The 21607-nt window shown below is 37.9% G+C and overlaps 2 protein-coding genes across 8 annotated transcripts in view; one reads left to right on the forward strand and one right to left on the reverse strand.

Annotated features, from left to right (window-relative positions):
- The window catches only part of SENP6 (SUMO specific peptidase 6), a 93339-nt gene extending 91217 nt beyond the window's left edge, over positions 1-2122 (reverse strand). For 4 of the 5 annotated variants that reach the window (XM_066994660.1, XM_066994659.1, XM_066994658.1 and 1 more), the window contains exon 1: positions 1743-2122. In XM_066994660.1, the coding sequence (XP_066850761.1) occupies positions 1743-2122 (380 nt within the window). The remainder of the gene's footprint in view (positions 1-1742) is intronic. The other variant, XM_013172135.3, reaches the window with a different exon arrangement.
- FILIP1 (filamin A interacting protein 1) overlaps positions 2093-21607 on the forward strand; it is a 131457-nt gene continuing 111942 nt past the window's right edge. For all 3 annotated transcript variants that reach the window (XM_048050431.2, XM_048050427.2, XM_048050432.2), the window contains exons 1-3: positions 2093-2223; positions 2304-2399; positions 9096-9265. Coding sequence is in view for 2 of the 3 variants with exons in the window: in XM_048050427.2 (XP_047906384.1) it covers positions 9227-9265 (39 nt within the window). In the remaining variant the exon portion in view is untranslated. The remainder of the gene's footprint in view (positions 2224-2303; positions 2400-9095; positions 9266-21607) is intronic.

Consider the following 21607-nt stretch of genomic DNA (forward strand, 5'->3'; position numbering starts at 1 on the left):
TTAATATAAATGATGCCTGCCAGTGGCATAACTACAAACGTGCCAAAAATTCGATTATCTATTTCCCTGTATATAGATAAAGTCGAGGGATTTTTTGGTATTTCTTAAAAAATACCTTTCTATACATGGAGACTCTTCAATTTTAAGGGATTATTTTTTAAAGTAGGTAACTACCTAAAAGTATATAGGAACTCAAACGATGCAGTCAGACTTCAGGGCCACCTTAACATCAAATCTGCACTTTACATTCTTCAGCTGTGACATTTTGATGCAAAACTGTCTCAGAGAACCTAAGAATATCTTGTTACAGGTAAAGTAATAAGGCACCCAACTCATGAGTTTTGATTTCTACCTCTGGATGCTGGTTTAGGCACTGCAGGTCAAAACGAATGAAACACCAAGTTTCTACCAGATCTAGAGCAAGGCAAGAAAGTTGAGATCCCTCATAAGTTACCAGTAATCTCGAAGTATGTTTTTGGAATTGAAAATGTTTTGTAAGACACTGATACAAAACTCTGCAAAACAGACAGCAACTGGTTAGTTTGGAGAGGATTTCAAAACAATAATAATGCAATGAAGATAAATAAGAAATATAATTGAAATACTCCTGACACAAATGAGAGAAACGTCATCTGTTTCCTCAGTTGTGCTCTAACACAGATTTTCCACATTCAGCTTCTTTGTAAACAAGCTTAAAGACCTGGTTAACGCTCTGACTGTTGTTAGCATCCAAGCAGGTGGATACTCTCAGCATTCAACCATTGTTAGCTCTGAAGAAATCTGACACTCAGCAATGAGATGACTAGCAAATCCCTGAAGCATCTCCTTTCTCATAATAATATATGAACAATAACGGACAATGTGTCCAAATAGAAGTGGGTAGCAGCCTGAAATATTGAATAGTTCCCCAGAGAAATAATAACGAGGAACTATTCAACTAATATCCTTTTTCTGGCTCACAAGAACATTACAAAGCAGTAATCATATTGTGCTAGACTGGATTTAACTTTGTTGAAACTAGCACATTAATTGTAAACCTCCACTTAAGATAGTAAAAGGTTATTCTCACCCAAATGAAAAAGTAAATGCCTGAGATCTTAACGTCTTCACAAAGAGCTTTCATCTAGACAGAGATTTCAGTAGGCACAACAGAGAAGTAGCTCTGTTTGAAAACAGAAACAAATGAAAAAAAAAAAGGAAAAACATAATTAAGAAAAAAAGCTTGGAAGTTTAAAGAATAAAGAATATGTGTATGACCTCTGAAATCAGGAGAACAAGGCAGAGCACATGCTGAAGTGGTTTTTCACACTATGAACAGGGGAACTAAGTTATCTAAGTCTTCTTATACCCAAGGAAGTAGAGCCTTGCAAATTCTCTTAAGTAAACAGAGCACCAACAACGACATTTGACCTCTTTGTCCTCTTAGCTGAAAAAGTCCACAACATTCCCTATAACAGGTCAATACACCTTTAACCTACGCACTACAAAGTTCACAGCTAACAGCACATTATTTTCCCTCCTGAGACAAGAGTTACTGCAGCTCCTTGCTCCCAGGAGAGCACAGCCAGCCTTTAGCACAGCCTGGGTGCGAGTAACACCATATGCTCCAGCCAACTGCAGCCTGAGACAGACCCTCATCAGCCCTCTGGTGAGGGCTAATTTCACCTACAGGTGAAAGCATTGTTCCCTTGCTGGGTTTTAGCCTGTATGCATTTAAGTTTTCTCCACAAACAACTACTTACGGGCTAGCAGCAGCTGCCTGGAGGAAGCAGGCTTTGAAAAAGGCCAGGAGAACATCTTCCCTGCGCTCCTGAGAGGAAGGAAAAGCCTCGACGGGTGCGAAGAGATAAAAGCAATGCCTCTGATCCAGAAACAGCTCTCGCTCGGGCGGGGAACCTTCTAGCAACTTTGAGAGCTCGGGGGCAGCGCGGGCAGGGCAGGGCGCGGCAGGGGTTCGGGCGTTTCCCCGGACCCGCCCAACGGCCGCCCCCAACCGCCGCTGACCGTTGGCGGCCGTTGGGTGGCCCCGGGGCCCGGCCACCCCCTCAGGGGGCGACCTCGCTTCGTGTGGCGAGCAGAGGTGGCTTTTGTATCGCCCTCGGAGCTGGCTGCCTGCTGCCATGTGCCAGCCACCCCTTCCATACCCTCCCCCCCCCCCCAAAAAAGTGTGTGTGTAACAAAACCCGGGGTTACAGCTACAGTTAAACCCAGCCGTGTGCTCCTGTAAGAAAGCCGTTTGCAAATCTTGTGGGCACAACCATTATTTTCAATTAGAAAACTCACAAGCCTCTTTTCTTTCCTAGGCAATGGGGTCAAGGCATTATTACTTTACTTGAGTTGTTTGGTATGGGCCTCATAAACGTCTACATTTCCAGTGTTACTCATCACATATGATATTTGTAAGTATCCTGGTCAGCATTTAGTTTAATGTATAAAAACTATGGTACTAGTTTTGAAACACTTAGATTAATATATAAAAATCTGTTAGGGTTGCAAACAACAAATATTTCAATTTCTATAAAATGGTAATGAGCAAAATCTGTATCAAAGGATATCTCCACTTGCCTATAATGTATGTGAACATGTAATAATAACCTACAATGGTAAGTGCAAGGGAATAAAGTTAGCATTATCATCAACATTTGCCTTTCTTGGCTCACAAAGATTTTCTTGATGCTTTTATGCTCTGTGTGTACTGTCTGCGGGTTATTTGCAAGCCATAATGCCATGGGAAATGTGAGCATACACGATATAGAACCATTTTGGAACCCTGTAATGGCGTTCCGATACAGAACTCTCCATTTTAAGAAATAACCACAATTTCTAACTATGATAAATGAACTTGGAAATTTGCAGTATACATTTCAGACATAAAAATTGTGTGGGTGCTAGAGATCTTCAACCTGGAGAAGGGAAGGCTGTGGGGGACGCCTTATAGTGGCCTTCCAGTACCTAAATAGGGCCTACAGGAAAGCTGGGGAGGGACTATGTTAGGGAGTGTAGGGATAGGACAAGGAGTAATGGCTTTAAACTAAAATTGGGTAGATTTAGATTAGATATAGGGAAGAAATTCTTCACTCAGTAGTGAGGCACTGGAACTGGATGCCAAGAGAAGCAGTGGATGTCCCATCCCTGAAGGTGTTGAAGGCCAGGTTGGATGGGTCTTTGAGCAACCTGGTCTAGTGGGAAATGTCCCTGCCCTGGCAGGGGGTTGGAATAAGATGATCTTTAAAGTCCCTTGCAACCCGAACCATTCTGTGATTCTATGATCTACCATATGTGATTGTCTGAAGCATGACTGCTGAGGAAATATATGTTTAAATCTTTATTGGAGCTTCTGGTGCAATAATTACTATTTACAATAATATAACTTTTAAATCTTTTTTTTTTTTTCTCATATGACCATAAAGGTAATAAGCAATTATCTGTATTATCAAGGACCTATCGGTGCTGCAAGATACAATTACCTGGCATCATGTGATAAATTAACCCTTAGATTGCTATTTTTTGCTTTAATGAACCATCAAGAAAGTTAAGAACCATCAGTCACCTGCAAGAGAGAAAAAAAACTTAGTCTTTTGCTCAATTTCAAATTAAGCACTAATACATTACCTTGAAAGTTGATCAAGGTAATTTAGGCAGGTCTCAGACAGGAGTTGTCAAATACAGAATCTCTTTCAATTATGAAAGCAAGGAATCTGAAGTGCTGGAAAGAGTAGAGCCCAAGCCGAGAAGAGAAAAATACTCTGGATGAGAATATGTAAGAGAGGAGAAGATCCACATCAAGCTTTTAAATCCATCAGCAGGACCAGTTGGTGAATGATTTGGAAGATTGGTCAATTTACTTGGTCAATTTAATATGAAACTAGAAAATCAGCACTTGGCCTTACTTTGTATTTTAGGAGACAGCTGCAATAATACTGATAATACAGACTAATGTTTGTAAAACATGTGGATGAAGTGAGGTGTTATTAATAACGAAGTGTCCTATATACATATTATCTCAAATTACCTACCCTGAGAGATAAGAATAATTTAAATAAATACTATTATAAAAATAAAATGCTGTTATAGCTACCTGGACCATGAGAATTCAGTCTTTGAGGTATCCACAGCCTCTAGTGCCTTAAAGTTCTTCTAACAAAGTCAGAAATATGATTATCCTCACTTAAAGGAACGTAGGCACAGACAGTGGGATTCATCATTCTTGTCTTTAGATGACTACAGAACTAGTGTACATGTGAGCTAGTGGTCTGCCCTTCTTTTGTGCTTAATGGAGAGAAACAGGTACTTTGAAAGTGTGATTTATTTCAAATATTTTTAGATGTCTACTTGGAGCGAATTGTTTCATCAAATCTGTTTCTTTCCATTTTCTGTAAAGGGAATCTAGATGCCTAGCTCAGATGTAAATTTCTATAGCATAGGAGTCTCTGATTAGGTGAATCATATAAGCTGGCTATCTGAGTTCCACAGTAGCAGTTGAATCACACAAACATCCCCAGTCCTGAGAAGGAGAGTATTTGATAATTTTATGTTTCTGTGCCACATCCCGTGTCTCAAATATTAATTGATTTTTTTTATTGCTTTCCTCATTGATGTTCCTGGGCAGATTCTTTTCTCTAATGCTGTTGGACCCTGGTTTATGTTCAGAATATGCCTACGTGTCGTGCTGTGAGTAGGCACAGTCTTTCTATGGCTGTGCTGAAAGCTAATACAAACTCACACTGCCAGTGCTCTGAGCCAGCCATGAGTGTGCTCGCTCTGTGCACAGCCTAGGCTAATTAACTGTGCCAGACAGCAACCTTGTTAGCTCTGGCACAGTGAGACATTTACTGCACTCACACATCTCTTGGTCAGCACAGAATACAGGCAGGGTGATCAGGGGCCTGTCTGAAGTACAACATGTAGACAGAGCTGCAGAAATTGTAGAACCCTTCCATCTGCTTTTATTATTGTTATTATAATTTTTGCAGCTACACAGTCTGTTTGTTGTTTGACTACAATTATCATTATGTATTAGAGCAGGTAATAGGGTAAGTAAAATAGAAAAGAGCTAGTGATGTATTGGAATTGGTGAATATATAGCTTCTTCTTTCTTCTGTGTGATACAGCTGAGTTAACAACTCTAACAAAACTAGTGTCTAGTCTTCTAGATAGGGAGAGCCAAAACTTGATGTTCACTAGTGTGAGTAACAAGTAACTCAACAAGAGCAATTTTAAACTCGTAATTATAGTGTTCAAGATTAGAGGATGTCCTATACTGGGCAAAGGATATGACATACCTTCATCGGGGTGTAGTAAGGCTGAGATCCTGCAGTGGGATGGCCTTTACAAGAACTTTGCGTCAATCTCTCCAGGAAATTCAAGAGACAGCTTCACCTCATGCATCACATAGCAATCTGCATCTATAAGCATTTCATCCATGTTATTCTTCACCCTTTTTCTTAACTTAATCACTTACCGTGTGAACAGCTACATGACATTTTTCCTTAACTGTTGTGTTGTCTGCTGGGAACAGGGAACTTGTAGCCAGCGAATAACTTCCTTATCCTGTCTCACACAGACATCATTTTGCTTGTGGAAGCAGCATCTTTAATCAGTTTTAGTTAGGATTTATCTCTTCTGCCATCTCTGGACTGAAAATTTCTTCATAACTTTTTCATCTTGTGAAATTATATGGTTATGGCCATGTTTTATAGTGCTGTCCTGTGCACTTGATGAAGGTAGTTACAAAATTTTAAGCAAGGATATGGATTTGTAGACAACTTATTCATGCATGAGAGTGAGGTGGAACACTGTCCTTCCAAAAAACATTTAGAAAGTAAGTCAAAGGATTATGGTTTTTGATTTTTATTCCCTTACAAAGCTGAAACAGCAGAATGTCTCTCTTCAGGTTTTTGAGGGAGTGTTCTAATTAGTCAGCTGAAGAAGAGTTCCTACTATAAATGTTAATAGGCAATCTTGGTTTTCTGAACTAGGTATGTGCAGTAATAAAAGAGCAAGTACCCTTGTAAAGGACTTTGTCACCTTTTCAAATCATTCTTTTAGAACTATACTTTCATTTTTATGCTGCTTATCTTGGCCAGATTGTGCTATTAACATACTTTTGTTTAGAAAACAACAAAAAACACCTGTTTTGTCAGTCTTAATCTTTAAAATAGGATAAATGAACTATGGAAAGTATGTATCAATATTTCACTCTTCAGAAAAATTTACAAATCTCATAAAAGTGCCCTGTCATGTCCTTGAACTCTGTAATACAAGGATCCACAGTATGAGGACAGAAGTAGCCCAAGTCAGTATAAGATATCAGGAGGTATAGCACTATTTGATGACAGAATGTTTCTATGACTGACATTTAGTGGATGTTTTATAGTGGAGTTTTAGTGGACTGCATTTAGTGATGCTGTATTCTCACAATAGCAAGCAGAAGCTTTGATATAGCCTAGCCCACCTTTGATTTCAGTTTCACATGGAATTGTCAATTAATTTTTTCATGTAAAGACTCAAGGATTCTACAGATCCAACAGTTTTTCTTAGTTTGTCACAAGGGGGCAGATCAGTACTGTTCAAGTTTATCATTTTTTCCCCTAACAATCAGCAGTAGCAATCTACAAAAGATGTATGTTTGGACTGATAATTTGAGAAATCCTGAAGTACATTGTTGCATACAGTTTAATTTTAACATGATTACTGAATTATTAGGGTTTTACTGAAATAGTTTGATTACAGAATGAGTGCTTGATTTGGAAGATTGTATTTGTAACCTTTAAATTCAAGAAATCAAATTAAACAATACAGTATAATGGATTTTCCACTCTACTTATTTCACTGTTCACATAGTGTACTATCAAACACTGCAAATGGTTAGCTATTGCCACTTTTGTATCATATAATTTATAAATGCAAATGAGAAACATTTGATTCTTTAAAGCTTGCTTCCAAAACTTCTGTCTCTTTCACAATTTCTGGTACTTCTGTGATAATAGGGTGTAGTACCTCTTAAAAATGAATTTGATTTGTGAAGGTAAATTAAAAAGGTAGAAATTTAATTCCAGAAAGACACCTCTTTCTTAAAAAAACAAACCTCTCTTTTACCCTTCACTTTTTGCAAACAGTGTATTCTTACCTCAAACTGCATCCCTCTGTTTATTTGCTACTAAGATAACTAAATAGCCCACTCAGTTGAAGGATGTAAACCAATTTAACTTAAATGTTCATCATTTCCTGTGAGTCTTTTTTTCTCTCTTTTATGGATTCTACTCATTCATTGCTTTTCATTCTCTGCTGAAAAGTAACATTCTAGGTTTCCTTTTTTGATATTCACCAAATTCAAAGCAGCAGCATTCAATCTTACTTGTTATGGTTGGGCCTCACTGTGTTTACATATACATATGTATACTGAAAGAGGAAGAGAGCTCCAGCTTACAGATCTTTCAAGATAAGGCTGATCTTTCAAGATAAGGCTGTGCTCAAGACCTTAAACACATAGTACAAGCTAGTACCTGGCTTGAAAGGATCCCCTGCATTTTGATCTAGGAAGAGAAAAGTGCTTTTTGTATGAGAGGAAAAATAGAAATAAATCTATTGAATACACTGTATGTTGTAAAGGAAGGCCAAATTTGTATTTCTGGTAAAATTTTCCCTGAATTCTGTTGTAGCATGAGAATATTGCCTGTGCTGAGAAGCTGTAGACTGGACATGTACTGTAGCACTTTGAGCAAGTATTTTTAGAATATTTGTACTAAACATCTCATTTTTAATACCAATGATTGTAGCAAAATAAATATATAAACAATACATCAATATATTTAGAATTTGTTACCAGAAAAAAAGATAAAAATAGCCAGTTCTGACCACATATAACAGAAACGTGACCACTGTCACGTGGCAAAAGGAAATTAGAAGAAAAACAGATGATATGAAAAGAAGCCTACCTGAATTTCAGGGATGGATTTAACCAAAATCCTGTGTTCCACAGCATGGAATACTGTACAGACAGAAACTTCTATCTGTCAAACTCTTAACAAGCAATAAAATTTTAAGCACTTGACTCTTAAGCATTTGCAAAATAAGACAATTCAGAAGGTTGCAATTTGATGACAAATAGTGGTTTTAAAGCATAAATACAACCTGCCTTCAGAAGTATCAGGCCTCTTGTGTAAGACAAGATGAAACACGGAAAAAATGAACCTTAATTTTAGTAGAGTTGCAATCAGTCTTTACTAGAAGGTGGCAAGAATTTTTCGATGAAATAAAATTTCTCAAACCAAATAAAAATAACCAGAGTCTGACACTGAGATCACATGTAGAAAATTCCAGCTTTAATATTTAAAGTATGAGAATGCTTTAGGAAACCAAAGACAGAATCTAGTTAGTAGCACCACTTTTTTTTTTTCTCTTTCTCTCTGTATAAATAAGTATACATGTATTGTGATAACAGTTCTTTCAAAGGAATTGGCATTTGACTAAAATATTTGGCACATTAAATTCTGATCCCATATTCAAAACCTCAAAACCAAATTATTTAAATAGGATTAAAATCTTCATAAATATATATTCATGTATCTTCAGATGTCAGGTTTTGTTACAAATAGGCAAATACTTTAAATATCTGTTCTCAGTTTGCAGGTCAAAGATACATGGGATGGAATACAGAGTGGTAATTGTGTTGAGATCAAAAGAAAGGCATTAAAAAACTTTGTTGAAATTTGTACTCTATTTTTAAAAGAACGAGATTTCAACTGGCCTTTGCTTTTTTTCTACATCAAAAGTGTTATTTAAACATACATAATTATGATGTACAATTCTATTGTTTTAAAGTGTCCCTTGGTAATAGTTAATGAGAGAAACAGAAATGTATTAATTATGCCAAATATTTATTCCATGCTGCCATTACTCCTACTGGTAAATCTAGTGTGTACTGACCTTATTCATTGTATCCAGGACATTATGTAAGGGAAAAGTATGCATAATGTTGTTGTGGACAGTACATCCCACACTTACACAGAATCAAAGTACTCTTTAAGACATTTTGTAGAATCTAACCAGTGATACAGACCAGATGGCAAACTTTCAGCATACTGTGTTTGCAGATTTCAGCTGAGCCCTCTAAGAAATCTTTCTGGATGTGAATGGACTTTCTACTCTCTATACATTTTAAAACACCATTGAGGATTTCTGTCAGATCTTTTCTCTTTAATTTTGAATTCAGCAACAAAGTGTAATGCCCAGAAATCTTTGGAAAGCAGTGACAAAGGCTATGGTAAGTGTTTTTTGTTGTTATTTGTTTCTTTTTAAATTCAGATTTATATTATAATGCTAGAAAAACACTTTAGAAAATTAATTTTGAAGCTTAATTCAGTGGACATATTTATTCTGTTGTTTAATACATTTTTACTGACTGCATACTAAACACTTTGAATGAAGACTCAACATTGTCTATTCTGTTGTTAATGATTATGCTGTTTGACTTGGATTTTCTAGAGATATATACTGATACATAAATGTGTAGTATATGCATACATGTGAAATGCATGACATTTTGTAAGTTTATTGCATTTAGAAAAAAAGTAATTTATGTTCTATCTTATTTTTAGGAAGGTATTTTTATCACTTTTACTGATATTGTATATATTTCTACAAGAAGAAAGAGGGCATACAACTGAATGGAAATTATAGAGTTTAGAAAAAGTCACTAAAAATGAGAAGGGCACCATGCGTTTTACACCTTACCCAGTTTTGCAGTGAAAATGTCCAGAAACCATCTTTAAGTGAAAGCTTAGTCTGTAAAGGATGTTCAGGAAACATTGTGTCACAGAGCATCAGATCTGTTCCCTCTATAATCTCTGTGGAGGACACAGGGTGTAAGTGGAAAATGAAAAAGTTTCTGAATTATTTTTATGAGAAATATGTATGGTTCATTTTACCCACTTATTTTAAATGGGGATCTAAGCCCAAAAGTGTTGATAACTTCTTAAGAAAGAGCAATGAGAGATGGTTGTCGCTCATGTCTTTAGAACTGTATGAGAGAATGTCCACTTCTAAGTAGTGAAAAGGAAACAGGAAATGAACATGCAGTGCTCCACGTGCCTAAATTTCAATTCCGAGTGGAGGTACAAAGATGGGAACTTTGCTGTGTAGTGGCACTGTGGTTGTGCTGTAGGCCTGAGAAAGTTAACATAATGCTGTTGGAATATTCTTAAACCATTTCTTTCCATCCCAATCTTAATACGCTAAAACGTCGTTTATTGCTCCAGCTGATGACTATTTCTGAAGAGACTGCCCCATCTCAGAACATCTGAAGGTTGGCTTCCTGCTTGGTGGAAAGCTCTCTAGTAGAGACTCAGCTTTATGGAAGTTAGCTGAAAGAACAGCTGTGAAAAAACGAAGGGTACTTCTTTACTGGTAAATTAAGCTGGTCCAAAATAATGGCTTCAGCACTGCCATATGATTATACAGTTCAATTGTTGGAGCAAGACCCTGTGACAACTTTGGTTTGTACACACTAACACTTCCCTAGATAGTGCCTGGGAAAGGTTCAGGTTAGCACAGGCCACGGATGACTCCCACTAGGCAGACTGGAAGCAGGTAGAGGAGGACCATGTGGGCACAGTATTATTTACAGATGTACAGATGTAGCCAGGGATGGTGAAGCCACAAGCCCAGACTCAGCATAATTAAGCTGTTAAAATGGAGACATGTAAAGACTGGTATGAAAGGGTGTATTTCCAAAGGAGTCGTATAAAACATCCAGTAGAATGAGAGCCCCTGTGGTTTATCTTGCTTTACAGGATACAGAACTATGCTCTGGGTGCTATGTGCCACATAGCCTGTTCTGCACTGGCTTTGAGGTGTGATCTTCACAGGTGGAGCATATACGTGAAATGTAAAGAGTTATAAATATATAATCAGGTTATTTCTGGTGTTTGTCATGCACCTTATGTTTTCTTTTGCTAAAAGTCAAAATATATTTACGTCAGAATGGGTGCTATATATTTGCCCTGAGACTCTAGTTAGCTAACTCAAGTTAGCTATTTCTTGCTATAAATGGATAATAATAAGCTTTGAAAACTAAATGAATAAGCTTTGAAATGTTTATGTTTAGAAAATAAGTTTATTTTAAACACTAACATCAGAACTGTGATAGTTTTGGTCACCAATTGCACAATTAGACCTCCTAAGTGACAAACTTCAGCAGTTTTCAAAAGAAATGAAGCCCTACGCCTCTAGGTGGCATTATGTAGTCATTTAATAACTATGGAAAGGCATAGATTGCTGACGACCCATACAGATAATGTGAAAACCAGTAAGAATTACTGCACCACAATAAATCTTTTTGTTTTCAAGTAGTAGTAATGTTTTTTAATGGTATCACTGCAAAAGCAAGACATAAGATACAAAATTTGAATATTGTTTTTCTAACAGAATGCTGGTAATTGCTAGCTTATTAACTCATTAATATGCATTTAAAAGGATTTCTATAGAAAATATAGTAATATTAAAAAAGGGGACAAATAACAAAGGCTTGTGAGTACAATGCACTCACACAGTGTAAGTTTTTTTCTGCAGTTCCTCCATTTGTATCCAGCCTTGACTTAGAACTACAGATGGGTCTTGGTTAAAACCCTGGAGGTGAATAACTCCAAACCCTGATGATGTTCAACACTCATTTCCAGTTACAAATTTTGCAAATGTTCCCCATATTTAGAATGGGACTAGCTCCTGGAACCAATTACTCATAATCTTTAGTGTGCTTGGAATCCAGTCTCAGATCCAAAATGTGCAGCCTTAGTACACTCTCTACCAAGAGTACTGTGGCCCTTGGGACTATTTTAACAAAGTCTATTCAGTCTACCAGTTGCTATGATGGCTTCATAATGAGAGAAAATATCCATGAGAAACTAGTTTTCAAATGCCTGAGATCTGCAGACAATGCATGTAAGCCAGAGGATTGTCTCATTAGTAATGGCACCAATTCTGACCAGGCCTATAGCTGTTGTTGATTCATCTTTATAGATTAGGGCACATTTGGTCTTTAAATTTCTTGAGAATTTTGATAAAAATTTGAGTTTTACTTATCTGTAAGTTTTATTTATAGGTGCTTTTAGTTTAAGTTTCTTAAAAATTTCTTATTTCCGAAGTGTATTATTAAACAGATGAAACAATATTTACCTTGAGCAAACTGTGTAGTCCTTTTCCCCTTTACTAGATTAATGAGTCCTGACACTAGTTATGGTGAGAAAAAGGTAAGCTTTGTCTTGGTTCTTTGCTGTCCAGTAGGTCAGCATCTGGATGCTACATTTCCAGGAGAAATGTATGGCTCTCCAGGAGGAGAGCCTAACTGTCAAGTCCATGAAATGCACAGCTTGTCCTAGGGTAAGAGGGCTTCAAGTATAAAGTTTTAGCTTGGAACCATGCCTAGCAGTGCTGCTTCTCTAAGCCCAGGACTGCACTAAGTGATATGCCTGCTGCATGTACCCATCAGTGTGGCAAAACTACAGCTGGGACAGGCCAGCCAGCTGCACGTGGTGTGCTCAGTGCCGGGGCAGGAGAGTGGCAGTGACAGGACTATTGGTCCTTGAGATGCAGCTGCAGCAGTGGGAGAACCTGAAACTCCTGTCCAATGAAGATCATGCTCCATGTAAGGTACTTGACAGGTCTGCCAAAAGAAAACAGGTGTTGTTCTCCAGTAGTACCTACAAAACAAGAAAGGGAGCTCTTCCTTTAAACATTTCCCACTGTTTTTGATGTATGACATGTTTTTCTAAATGAAGGAGTCTTAATAACAGATAGAGTTTGGTGATGCATAGCTTGTATGGTCTGTTGGTAATGGTACTGGCAAGAAGTGGAGAGATACATCAGTCTTCAGTTCGTGGTGGAATTCCTCCATTTGTGGCACTGGTGTCTTTCAGATCAAGGAGGCAGCCAAAATCTGCAGGCAGCCATTTTAGTGCCTGAGCAGGCAAATTCTGTAGTTGATTACTCGAGGAAGAAGATTTCCATCCCATATGCTTTTAGTATTTGTCATTAGCATATGTGAGTATAAGGTATAAAAGTATACATTATTTTGATTTTTATTCTTTTTAGATTTAACCTAACAAAATCTCATTCAAATACAGGTATAAGAAATGTAACCTGTTCTTTCACCTGTTGCACTCATTCACTCTTCACTCTACGCATAATATACTAGTGTAAGATCTGTTCTATAATGAACTACATCTACATACAAATGTAGCTAATATAGCATGATAAGTATGTCAGATACTGACAGAACTATCTCTGAGGCAGATTTTTTTTTGGGGGGGGGGCTTTTTTTTTCCTTTGTTACACACTGAATATGATTTACTGTTCTTTATAAAGATCTGATGTAAATAAGGCTTGCATTTGATTAATAAAACTTTCCTGAGATAACCAGGATGCTTTCAAGAGGTTTTAATGTTTTGTTCTAGGCCCTTCCTTGTTTATACTGGCTTCGGCTGTTGTAAGCATGACCACAGAGATAGTTTACTTCAAGTTCAAGTAGAAAAGTTGGGTTAAAATTTGGAGAAAATCTTTACTAGCTTTGCTAAATGCATTTGTTCCTGAAGTATATCTCTCTATTGACCCTTAGTCAACAGGTCTCAGCAGTCTTCACTATCTGTGGCATGATTTTCTGGTGAAACAGAAGAGCTTAAGAAAAAATGAAAAACACAGGGCCACTAAATGTAGTGAAAATGGAGAAAGCCCATGAACAGAAGATTAGCTGTTTGAAATAGCTGCTGAAATGAAAACTTCAAGTTTGTGAAGGAAATACAATTGTGTTTTTGGAGTAAACAGATACCTGGGATCTAGAAGCAACAGTTAAGACAGCAAGGGTGAATGTTGTATCATTGAATTTCAGACATCAGAGAGGTTTGATTTAATCTCACCATTTTACCAGTGGAGAGAAATAAATAATTCTAGGGAGTGATTTCACTGTCTGTGTTAGTAAGAGAAGAACTACACTTTAGAAATGCTTGTTTCTCTCGACACCACAGGGAGTCTGGATAGCTGGCTCAAAAGCATTCATGAACGCTATAGATTTCTATATTAGTACAGCTGAATCCCATGCTGATCATAGTGCGTATGATCCATAGTGTAGATACCACAATGATGGGAAAGTTTGCTAGCAGCTGAGGTGAGAGTGTGGGTTAAAGAGGCTCCTGCCCCTGCTTGCCTCTCCTTTCTTTAGAAATTCCGCTGGTTTCAGATATAAAACTCTCTTAAACCAATAGGTGTTTGGTACCAAATGAATAAACTGGGTAAAGTATTTATATACAATTTATTAACATCTTTCTTCTTGCAGTATAATACATAGTTATTTCAAGCTCCTTATGGATGTGTTTTCCTTCCATTTATGTGAAGTTCATTGGCTGAAGCCCAGAGTTACAAAAAGTCCTCCTAACACTGGACTATCTAGTCTGAAGTGTCCTCTCTTCAAGTATCAGCTTTCTCAGAGTCATACTGCTTGTATGAAGAGCAATTGTTGGACTACTTCTGACCAGTAAAAAAGTGATGCATTTCTATGTAGCCACTACCAGTATCTTGAATTAGTCCCAGAGAGGTGGGGCAGAGTTGGAGCAATGTTTTCATATTATAATATATTGAAAGGTTGCAATATATAGTTTGTTATACTGATGGAGTTAGACAAATAACAGAAGCTAATTGCGGAAGCGCCATGCTGTTGTTTTTGCTTGTTTGTTTGTTTGTTTTTTAACAAATAGTGCATTAGTGAGGTGTTCCATAGAAAGAATGAGAAGATTGGGAAGGTGTGGGCAGTCCAGGAGAATGGGTATCACCATAATTCCGTTTTTTTCTGAAGGTCAGGTGAAGGCTGACTTACTTTGATGGCAGCTGAACAGAAAACAAACCTGCTTACATTCCAGAGGATTTAATTCAATGATTGTGGTGAAGTCAAAGAAGAGGAATTTGGGAGGGTTTGTTCGTTAGGGATTTCTTGGAACAACATTTTGGTGCTTCATCTTTTCCTTTTATATGCTTTAACTCATTTATTTTTATCCTATTCAAACAATATAGAAAAAATTGTCTTGTTTTTGAAGTTGTTATTTATAAATATTGTTTGCTATATAAATATTGTGTGCTTATTTGGTTGTAACAAGCAGATAATTTCATAATATTTATACATTTCTAATTTGCAAAAATAATGATGTTGGAGAATTAATGGAACTATGAAAAATTTATTCTGCTGCTTTCTCTTGTACATATTCATCGAAGAAACCTGAGGCAAGATCTGGGATGTCAGAAATATTTACATAAAGAACAGGGAGATGTTCATATTCACTTCTATAAATACATTTAAAGTTTATTTGACCCATATATGTTTGGGCTGAATTTTATTTTATTTTATTTTATTTTATTTTATTTTATTTTATTTTATTTTATTTTATTTTATTTTATTTTATTTTATTTTATTTATTTTATTTTATTTTATTTTATTTTATTTTATTTTATTTTATTTTATTTTATTTTATTTTATTTTATTTTATTTTATTATTTTTGTGGAATCTCTCAAAAGTACAGATCTTATTTTTGGAGTAGCCTGTTTTTCCATTTATTCTTGTAATGTATCCAGGAGAAAGAAAAAGGGGGGGTGGGAGGGGACAGAATAAAAGGACATGCACTAGCTAGGATTAAAGAAAAAAAAAACAGGTACCATCAGTGGTAACAAAAATGTGACTAACCAGTCAGAAGATATTCATTGAATTCACTATTCTGTCCATGACTTGACGAAAGCAATGGAAGGACTTTTTCCCACTGTGTGCCTGTAAAGATTTTACTGGATTTGATGGAGAAAGGTCTCAAAGTAAGAAGATATGTCTCCTCGCTGGGACGTGAGTCCATTTCTCTCTAGGGTACAGTGTTTTCCTGCTTGTGACTAGTCCTGCCCGTGTCCTTCTTCCCAGCAGGGTGGAGGCTCTCTTGCTCTGTGCAGTTGAGCAGTACTTGTAACTTCAGACCCTGGCCATCCTTTGCTATTACGTGAGTTGACTGTACTTGACTACTGGTAAATTCCTTACAGTCAAGAGGACAAATGTGCAGCAAGCAGCTGGTCAGGAGCAGTGACTTTTCCTACCATCCTAAGAAAACTTCTCATATGTAGCTCTCACTCTACACCCACCTCAGTTTCACCTCTTGCATCCCGATAACTTAAGATGTTAACCCAGTTAACCACACAAGTAACTGGGCTACTTGTGTGGTAGCTCAGGAGTGTCACATCGGTTGCCAGCTGCTCCCAAATACAGTATTTGTCCAGGTTCACTTTGTCATCAGTTCTAGGTCTTCATGGGACATGCAAGGCCTGTGATAAGCTGCTGTACCAGGCAGGTCCCCCTTTCAGCTCCACTGACCCTCTGTGCTTCTGCCTGATGCACTCTGGTATTCCCAGGGCCTGCTCCAAACATGCCGATCAGCAAATACAAAACAGTTATTTTCTTTATTTTTCTCTGTATTTTTTCCTGTACTCCCTGAAGGATGGCAAAGAATATTTCTTCCACAGTTTGATCACAGTGATTGGGGTGAGAGTGTGAATGACAAGATGCTCAGATGTGCAGAAACAGATGGAAAGAATACAAATTGCCTGCCCAACACCTTTACCACACACAGAGATATACTGTCCCTTCCTCTCTTGTTCCCTTCCAAAAGAAAATGCTCTGAAGACACAACACTCATGCCATATTTGGACTTTTAGAAATGAATATTGCCCCCAGACAGATCTCAATATCTGAGTTAAAGGCCTAAGTGAAGCTGGAGTTATTATAGAAAGCTGCTTTCTACTTCAGTGTAGTAACTGGCTTCAATTTCAATCAGCACAGAAAACTATTTAAAATCCCATTCTATTTTATTATTTCTCATCAAGTTTCTGTTCTGATATTACAACAGACCATGATTATGTCTTGTTTTAATGGCTTTTGAAGTTCATTTACATATTTGGAGGCAAACTGATTTTTTTTTATATGTATCTTTCTATATAAATGTATCAAAATAATTGAATCACCATATTTGTAGGCAAAGGCCTGCCTTGCTGGCTGTCTCTTGCCTTATGTTAAAGTCCCTGGCTTTGTTACAAATGCCATAAATGAACCTCAGTGCAGGTGAAGGCTTGGAGTTCATATGCATACTGAAGAGTGTTTATTTTCCGTGGACTTGGAGAGACGTATATTTAACAATGTCCGTCAGCTGGCACTGTAAGCCAAACTGATTGTGCAGAACAGTCATTTATGTCTTGTTAGGTTCTTAGACTGTCCTCATCACTGAAATTTCCTTATTTATGCTACAATACATTGAGCAATATCTATCCCAGCTCTTCATTTTTTCTTTTTTTTAAAATTTTTTAGCATTAGGACGTGTTTCTTTTCTTCCCTGTCCTGGTTGGTTGGTTTGCCTGTTTCCCTTCTGGGCTTTTGCTTATTCCTCAACAGAGAAGGTACAATTCCTACTGATATTTAAGGTGAAGGATGCAGAGCTCTCTTTATCAGATTTTTCCTCCTTTTTTGACAAGCAAGCTATTTGTTTGGTTTCTCTGTTTTATAGAGTACTAAAACTCTATGTGACAAACCAGCCGTATCCTTCAGCTACAGCAGAATTAATCTTGTCTTTAGGTGTTCAGGTTCTGCTTCAGTACTTTGTTACCCTCTGTTGAGAATGATTTATTTCACTTGTTTTGCAATGTTTTTCTGATTTGTCTTGTTTTTAACTTAGAATGGTCATATAGTTCTATTCTGCTTGAGTTAATTCTCAGATATGTCACCACGGTCTGGTGAGTATTAGCTTTTTTATCTATTGCTTGTTTTCTTGAAGGCTAAACTGTCCCTAGAAGAGTCTTAGTGATGGCGTCTTGGAGACAGGTTACCTGCTGGAAATATTTTATATCCCAATCCATCACACGTGTAACACTAAAAAACAAACAATGCAGAAGCCCTTAGTGGATGATGTGGAGGGCATCCTTTTGACAGAAATATAGAAGAATAGTTTGAGATTCATGAGTGTCTTCTTGACTTTCTAGAAAGATTTATTTAGGCCTGAGGGAGAAAGAAAGCCTGCTTAATATGGAAGAGTTGTGGGAAAAACACGACAATATAAAGGAAATGTAAATTTTTAAAGGTATATATGTGGGAGGGAAGCTCAAAACACTTACAGATCTTGGCCTCCCGCCTTCTGTAAAAGGAGAAATGTGGGGGCAATATTTGCCAAAAAAAAAAAGATCTGTTTCTTGTTAAGGGAATCTTAGGCTTAATATATGTTCTAGGGATAATATAACATACTCTGTGTATCAGCTGTGAATATATAATTGAATCATACATTTCCACAGTATCAATTAAGCAGTTCAAGAGATTCTTTGGACTTCTCTTAGATAAACACTGACTTTCAAAAACAGATGCTGTGCTCTTCAGTACTGGAGGACCTGTGTCACTTAAATCACCAGGAGAGTGCTATCAGCTTGAACAACCAGCAGTACAGCTTGCTGCTTGACCCTCTATTATTTAGCAATGTACTAACCATGAAGACTTAGGTCTTGACATACAAGAAGTCTTGAAAACATAAAAATGACCATAACTGTAGGAATTTCTGGGGAAAAAAAAATCTGCTTTATTTACTTTCTAGTTAAAAAAAAAAAACAAAAACTTTGCTTTTTGAAAATGTTACATTCACATAAAATAAGCACATGAAAAATACTACTAGATATATTCATGACATTAATATAAATTATTACTCTATACAAATGATAAATATAAAATGTGGAATTGTGCTGGAGATCAGATTCTTCTGACATTACTTAATCACAAATGAGTATTTAATCATATCTTGAAGATGAAACAATTCACTGCGAACTAACTCAGATTGTACACCTAACTTAGTGATTGATTTAGGTGAGACAAAATCTGCTCTGATGTGCTACTTTTCATTTTGTGTGCTGACTCCATCCTTGGAGATACTCAAGAGCTGTCTGGACATGGTGCTTGGCAGTCTGTTCAGGGTCAGTTTTCTTGAGCAGGAGGGCTGGAAGATGACCTCCAGAGGTCCCTCCCATTCTCAACCATTCTATGATTCTGTGCCATCTTACATAAATAAATAAATGAATAAATATTGCAAGTAGAAAGCAACAATATTTTTAAAGAGAAAGGTGGCCTAATAAAGCAAATAATATAATTTGTGTATAAATTTTTTGAGCCAGTAGTAGCTCTGGCTTCTCTGCGCAACCCTCTTTGTTCTGGTATGGTTTTGAGTACTGAAAGATGGGATACTCAGGAATTAGCTGAATGTAGAGCTACCTAAATAATCCTGATAATAAAAAGGAAGAAAACCTACATGGCTAGCAATGGCGATTGTTGCTTACATTTGGCCTGGTGTGTACCTCCTTCTGTTGAGGTTGCTTAAATCCTGGAAGCCAATAGTTTACAGGATACAGAATGTTTAAAGTATTCTCTCTGTTTGTCTCCCTTTCATTTTCCAGGCAGAGATGCCTTGCTAGGCCTTCTGCAGTGCTCATGCTACCACTGGCTCAGGTTCCCCTCTGTATCCCAACTCTTGATTTCTGCACCATGCAGTTGCGTATTTCCCTATTGCACAGGGATTCCCCATCTCATCTCCCATCACACTATTTTGTTTTCTCTAAAAAATGCATTTTTATTTACAAGGGCTGAGAGGAAACTCTAGTAACTTCTAACTTGGAAGGTTTTTCTTCTTGGTAATTTGCATAAGTAGGCAGGTGTTGGACAGTAGTCCAGTGAGATTATCAGAGGTGCATTCCAGATTTTGGTTCAGGTGGATTTTCTAAGCAATTGTGTTGTCAATATATATGGAAGAAAAGGGGCATATTCCATCAGTTTGCTATTCAGCACTATGAGCATATCAGAGAATCATGGAGTGGCTGAAGTGGGCAGGGTCCCCTGGAGGCCATCTGCTGCAACCCCTGCTCCAGCAGGACCACCCAGAGCAGGCTGCCCAGGACCATGCCGAGGTGGCTTTTGAAGATCACTGAGAAAGGAGACTCCACAGCCTCTCTGGGCAGCCTGTTCCAGGGCTCAGTCACCACCTGCACAGTGAAGTGCTTCCTGATGTTCAGGAGGAACCTCCTGTGTTCTAGCTTGTGCGCATTGCCTCTTGTCTTGGCACTGAGCACCACTGAAAAGAGCCTGGCTCCATCCTCTCTGCACCCTCCCTTCAGGTATGTATACACTTTGGTGAGATCCTCCCTGAGCCTCCTCTTCTCCAGGCTGAACAGTCCCAGCTCTCTCAGCCTTTCCTCAAAGAGCTTCATCATCTTGGTGGCATTTTTTTTAAAAAAGAAAATTCCTATTGTCATCCTTCTGTTAAAATTCTGCTATCTAAATTCTCTTCCAGTGGTCGATAAAAAAGGCAAAACAATTCTCTCCTAATGCTCCCAAGTGGACTGTGCTCTTAGAGAACTGTCCTCAACGCTGCTGCTTAAAAACAAGGCGTTTTGAAAGACCATTTCATTTTTGAGTATCACTGGCAAACTGTCCACATGCAAATGAGTGGAACAGCAATTTAACTGAGCCCACCTCGTTATTGTTCACCAAATTCTTAAATAATAGGAAATAGAAAGGAGTGCTTCAGCAGATTCCTCTTCCCCACACTCTGAAAGTAAAACCACAAAGTGTAATTTATGGCAAATGTACAGAGATACCTCAAGAACAAGGCCTGTCGTTTGCTGAACAGTATGATAGAAGTAAGCTGGCTTGCACGTATCTTCCTCTTCTTTATATTTCAAGGTCTTTGATACTTCATGGAGAATATAATCTTGGATTTCAAAGCCCTGCATCCGCCCCCTTGCAGAGATGTTCTTCAAGCATGGATTTGTGCCTGACTGTAAATACTTTATCCCTTCCCTCTTGTTTTCCCCAGTGCATGCAAATTATTCTTGCAAATGACTGTCTTTGAGAGGCATATGTGGCCGGTTTGGTAATGGGACTGGAGACAGTTCTTCATGGAAAAGGTAGTTAGACTGTAATTTACATCAGGAGTGCATTGGTGGCTCATGTCTGGGGCAAAATGAGGAAAGGCTGCTCCTGTCAGCCCACCCTTTCCTAGGTACAGAAGTCCGTGTGGGTACCAATTTTGAACCTCATGGGCTGCTTATATGTGTTTGAGCCATTCCTTTCTCCTCAGCAATTCAAGTTCTACAGATCCACAGATAATAGAATAGCAATCTTGGGCTTCTGTCAACAAAATCTGCTGGAGATTTGCTCTTACAGATGATGTAAGAGGCTTAGCTTAAAATGCCTTAAGTAAACTTGGTATGACCAGTCAGCACTTGACCTGACAGGTGTACATGGAACTGAGCTGGTGACAGAAACCATCGTGGTGTGGGAAATGCAACTGCAGTCTGGGGATGTGCAGTGGAAGCAGCTTCCCTCAGCCCGCAGGAAACCCAGCCAGGGAACAACGGATGCTGCTGAAATGGCTGCAAGGAGAACAGCCCCTTCCTGGTCCTCTCCCACCATCTCCCCTGAATTAACCCTAACGTGCAGATAGGTGGCACTGTGTTCTTGGAGATTTCAAAACCAGAACTCCCTTCTGTGAGCAGCCAGGAGAGCATGGCACT

This window comes from Anser cygnoides, chromosome 3 (assembly GCF_040182565.1).
Source record: "Anser cygnoides isolate HZ-2024a breed goose chromosome 3, Taihu_goose_T2T_genome, whole genome shotgun sequence".
NCBI classification, from domain to species: Eukaryota; Metazoa; Chordata; class Aves; order Anseriformes; family Anatidae; genus Anser; species Anser cygnoides.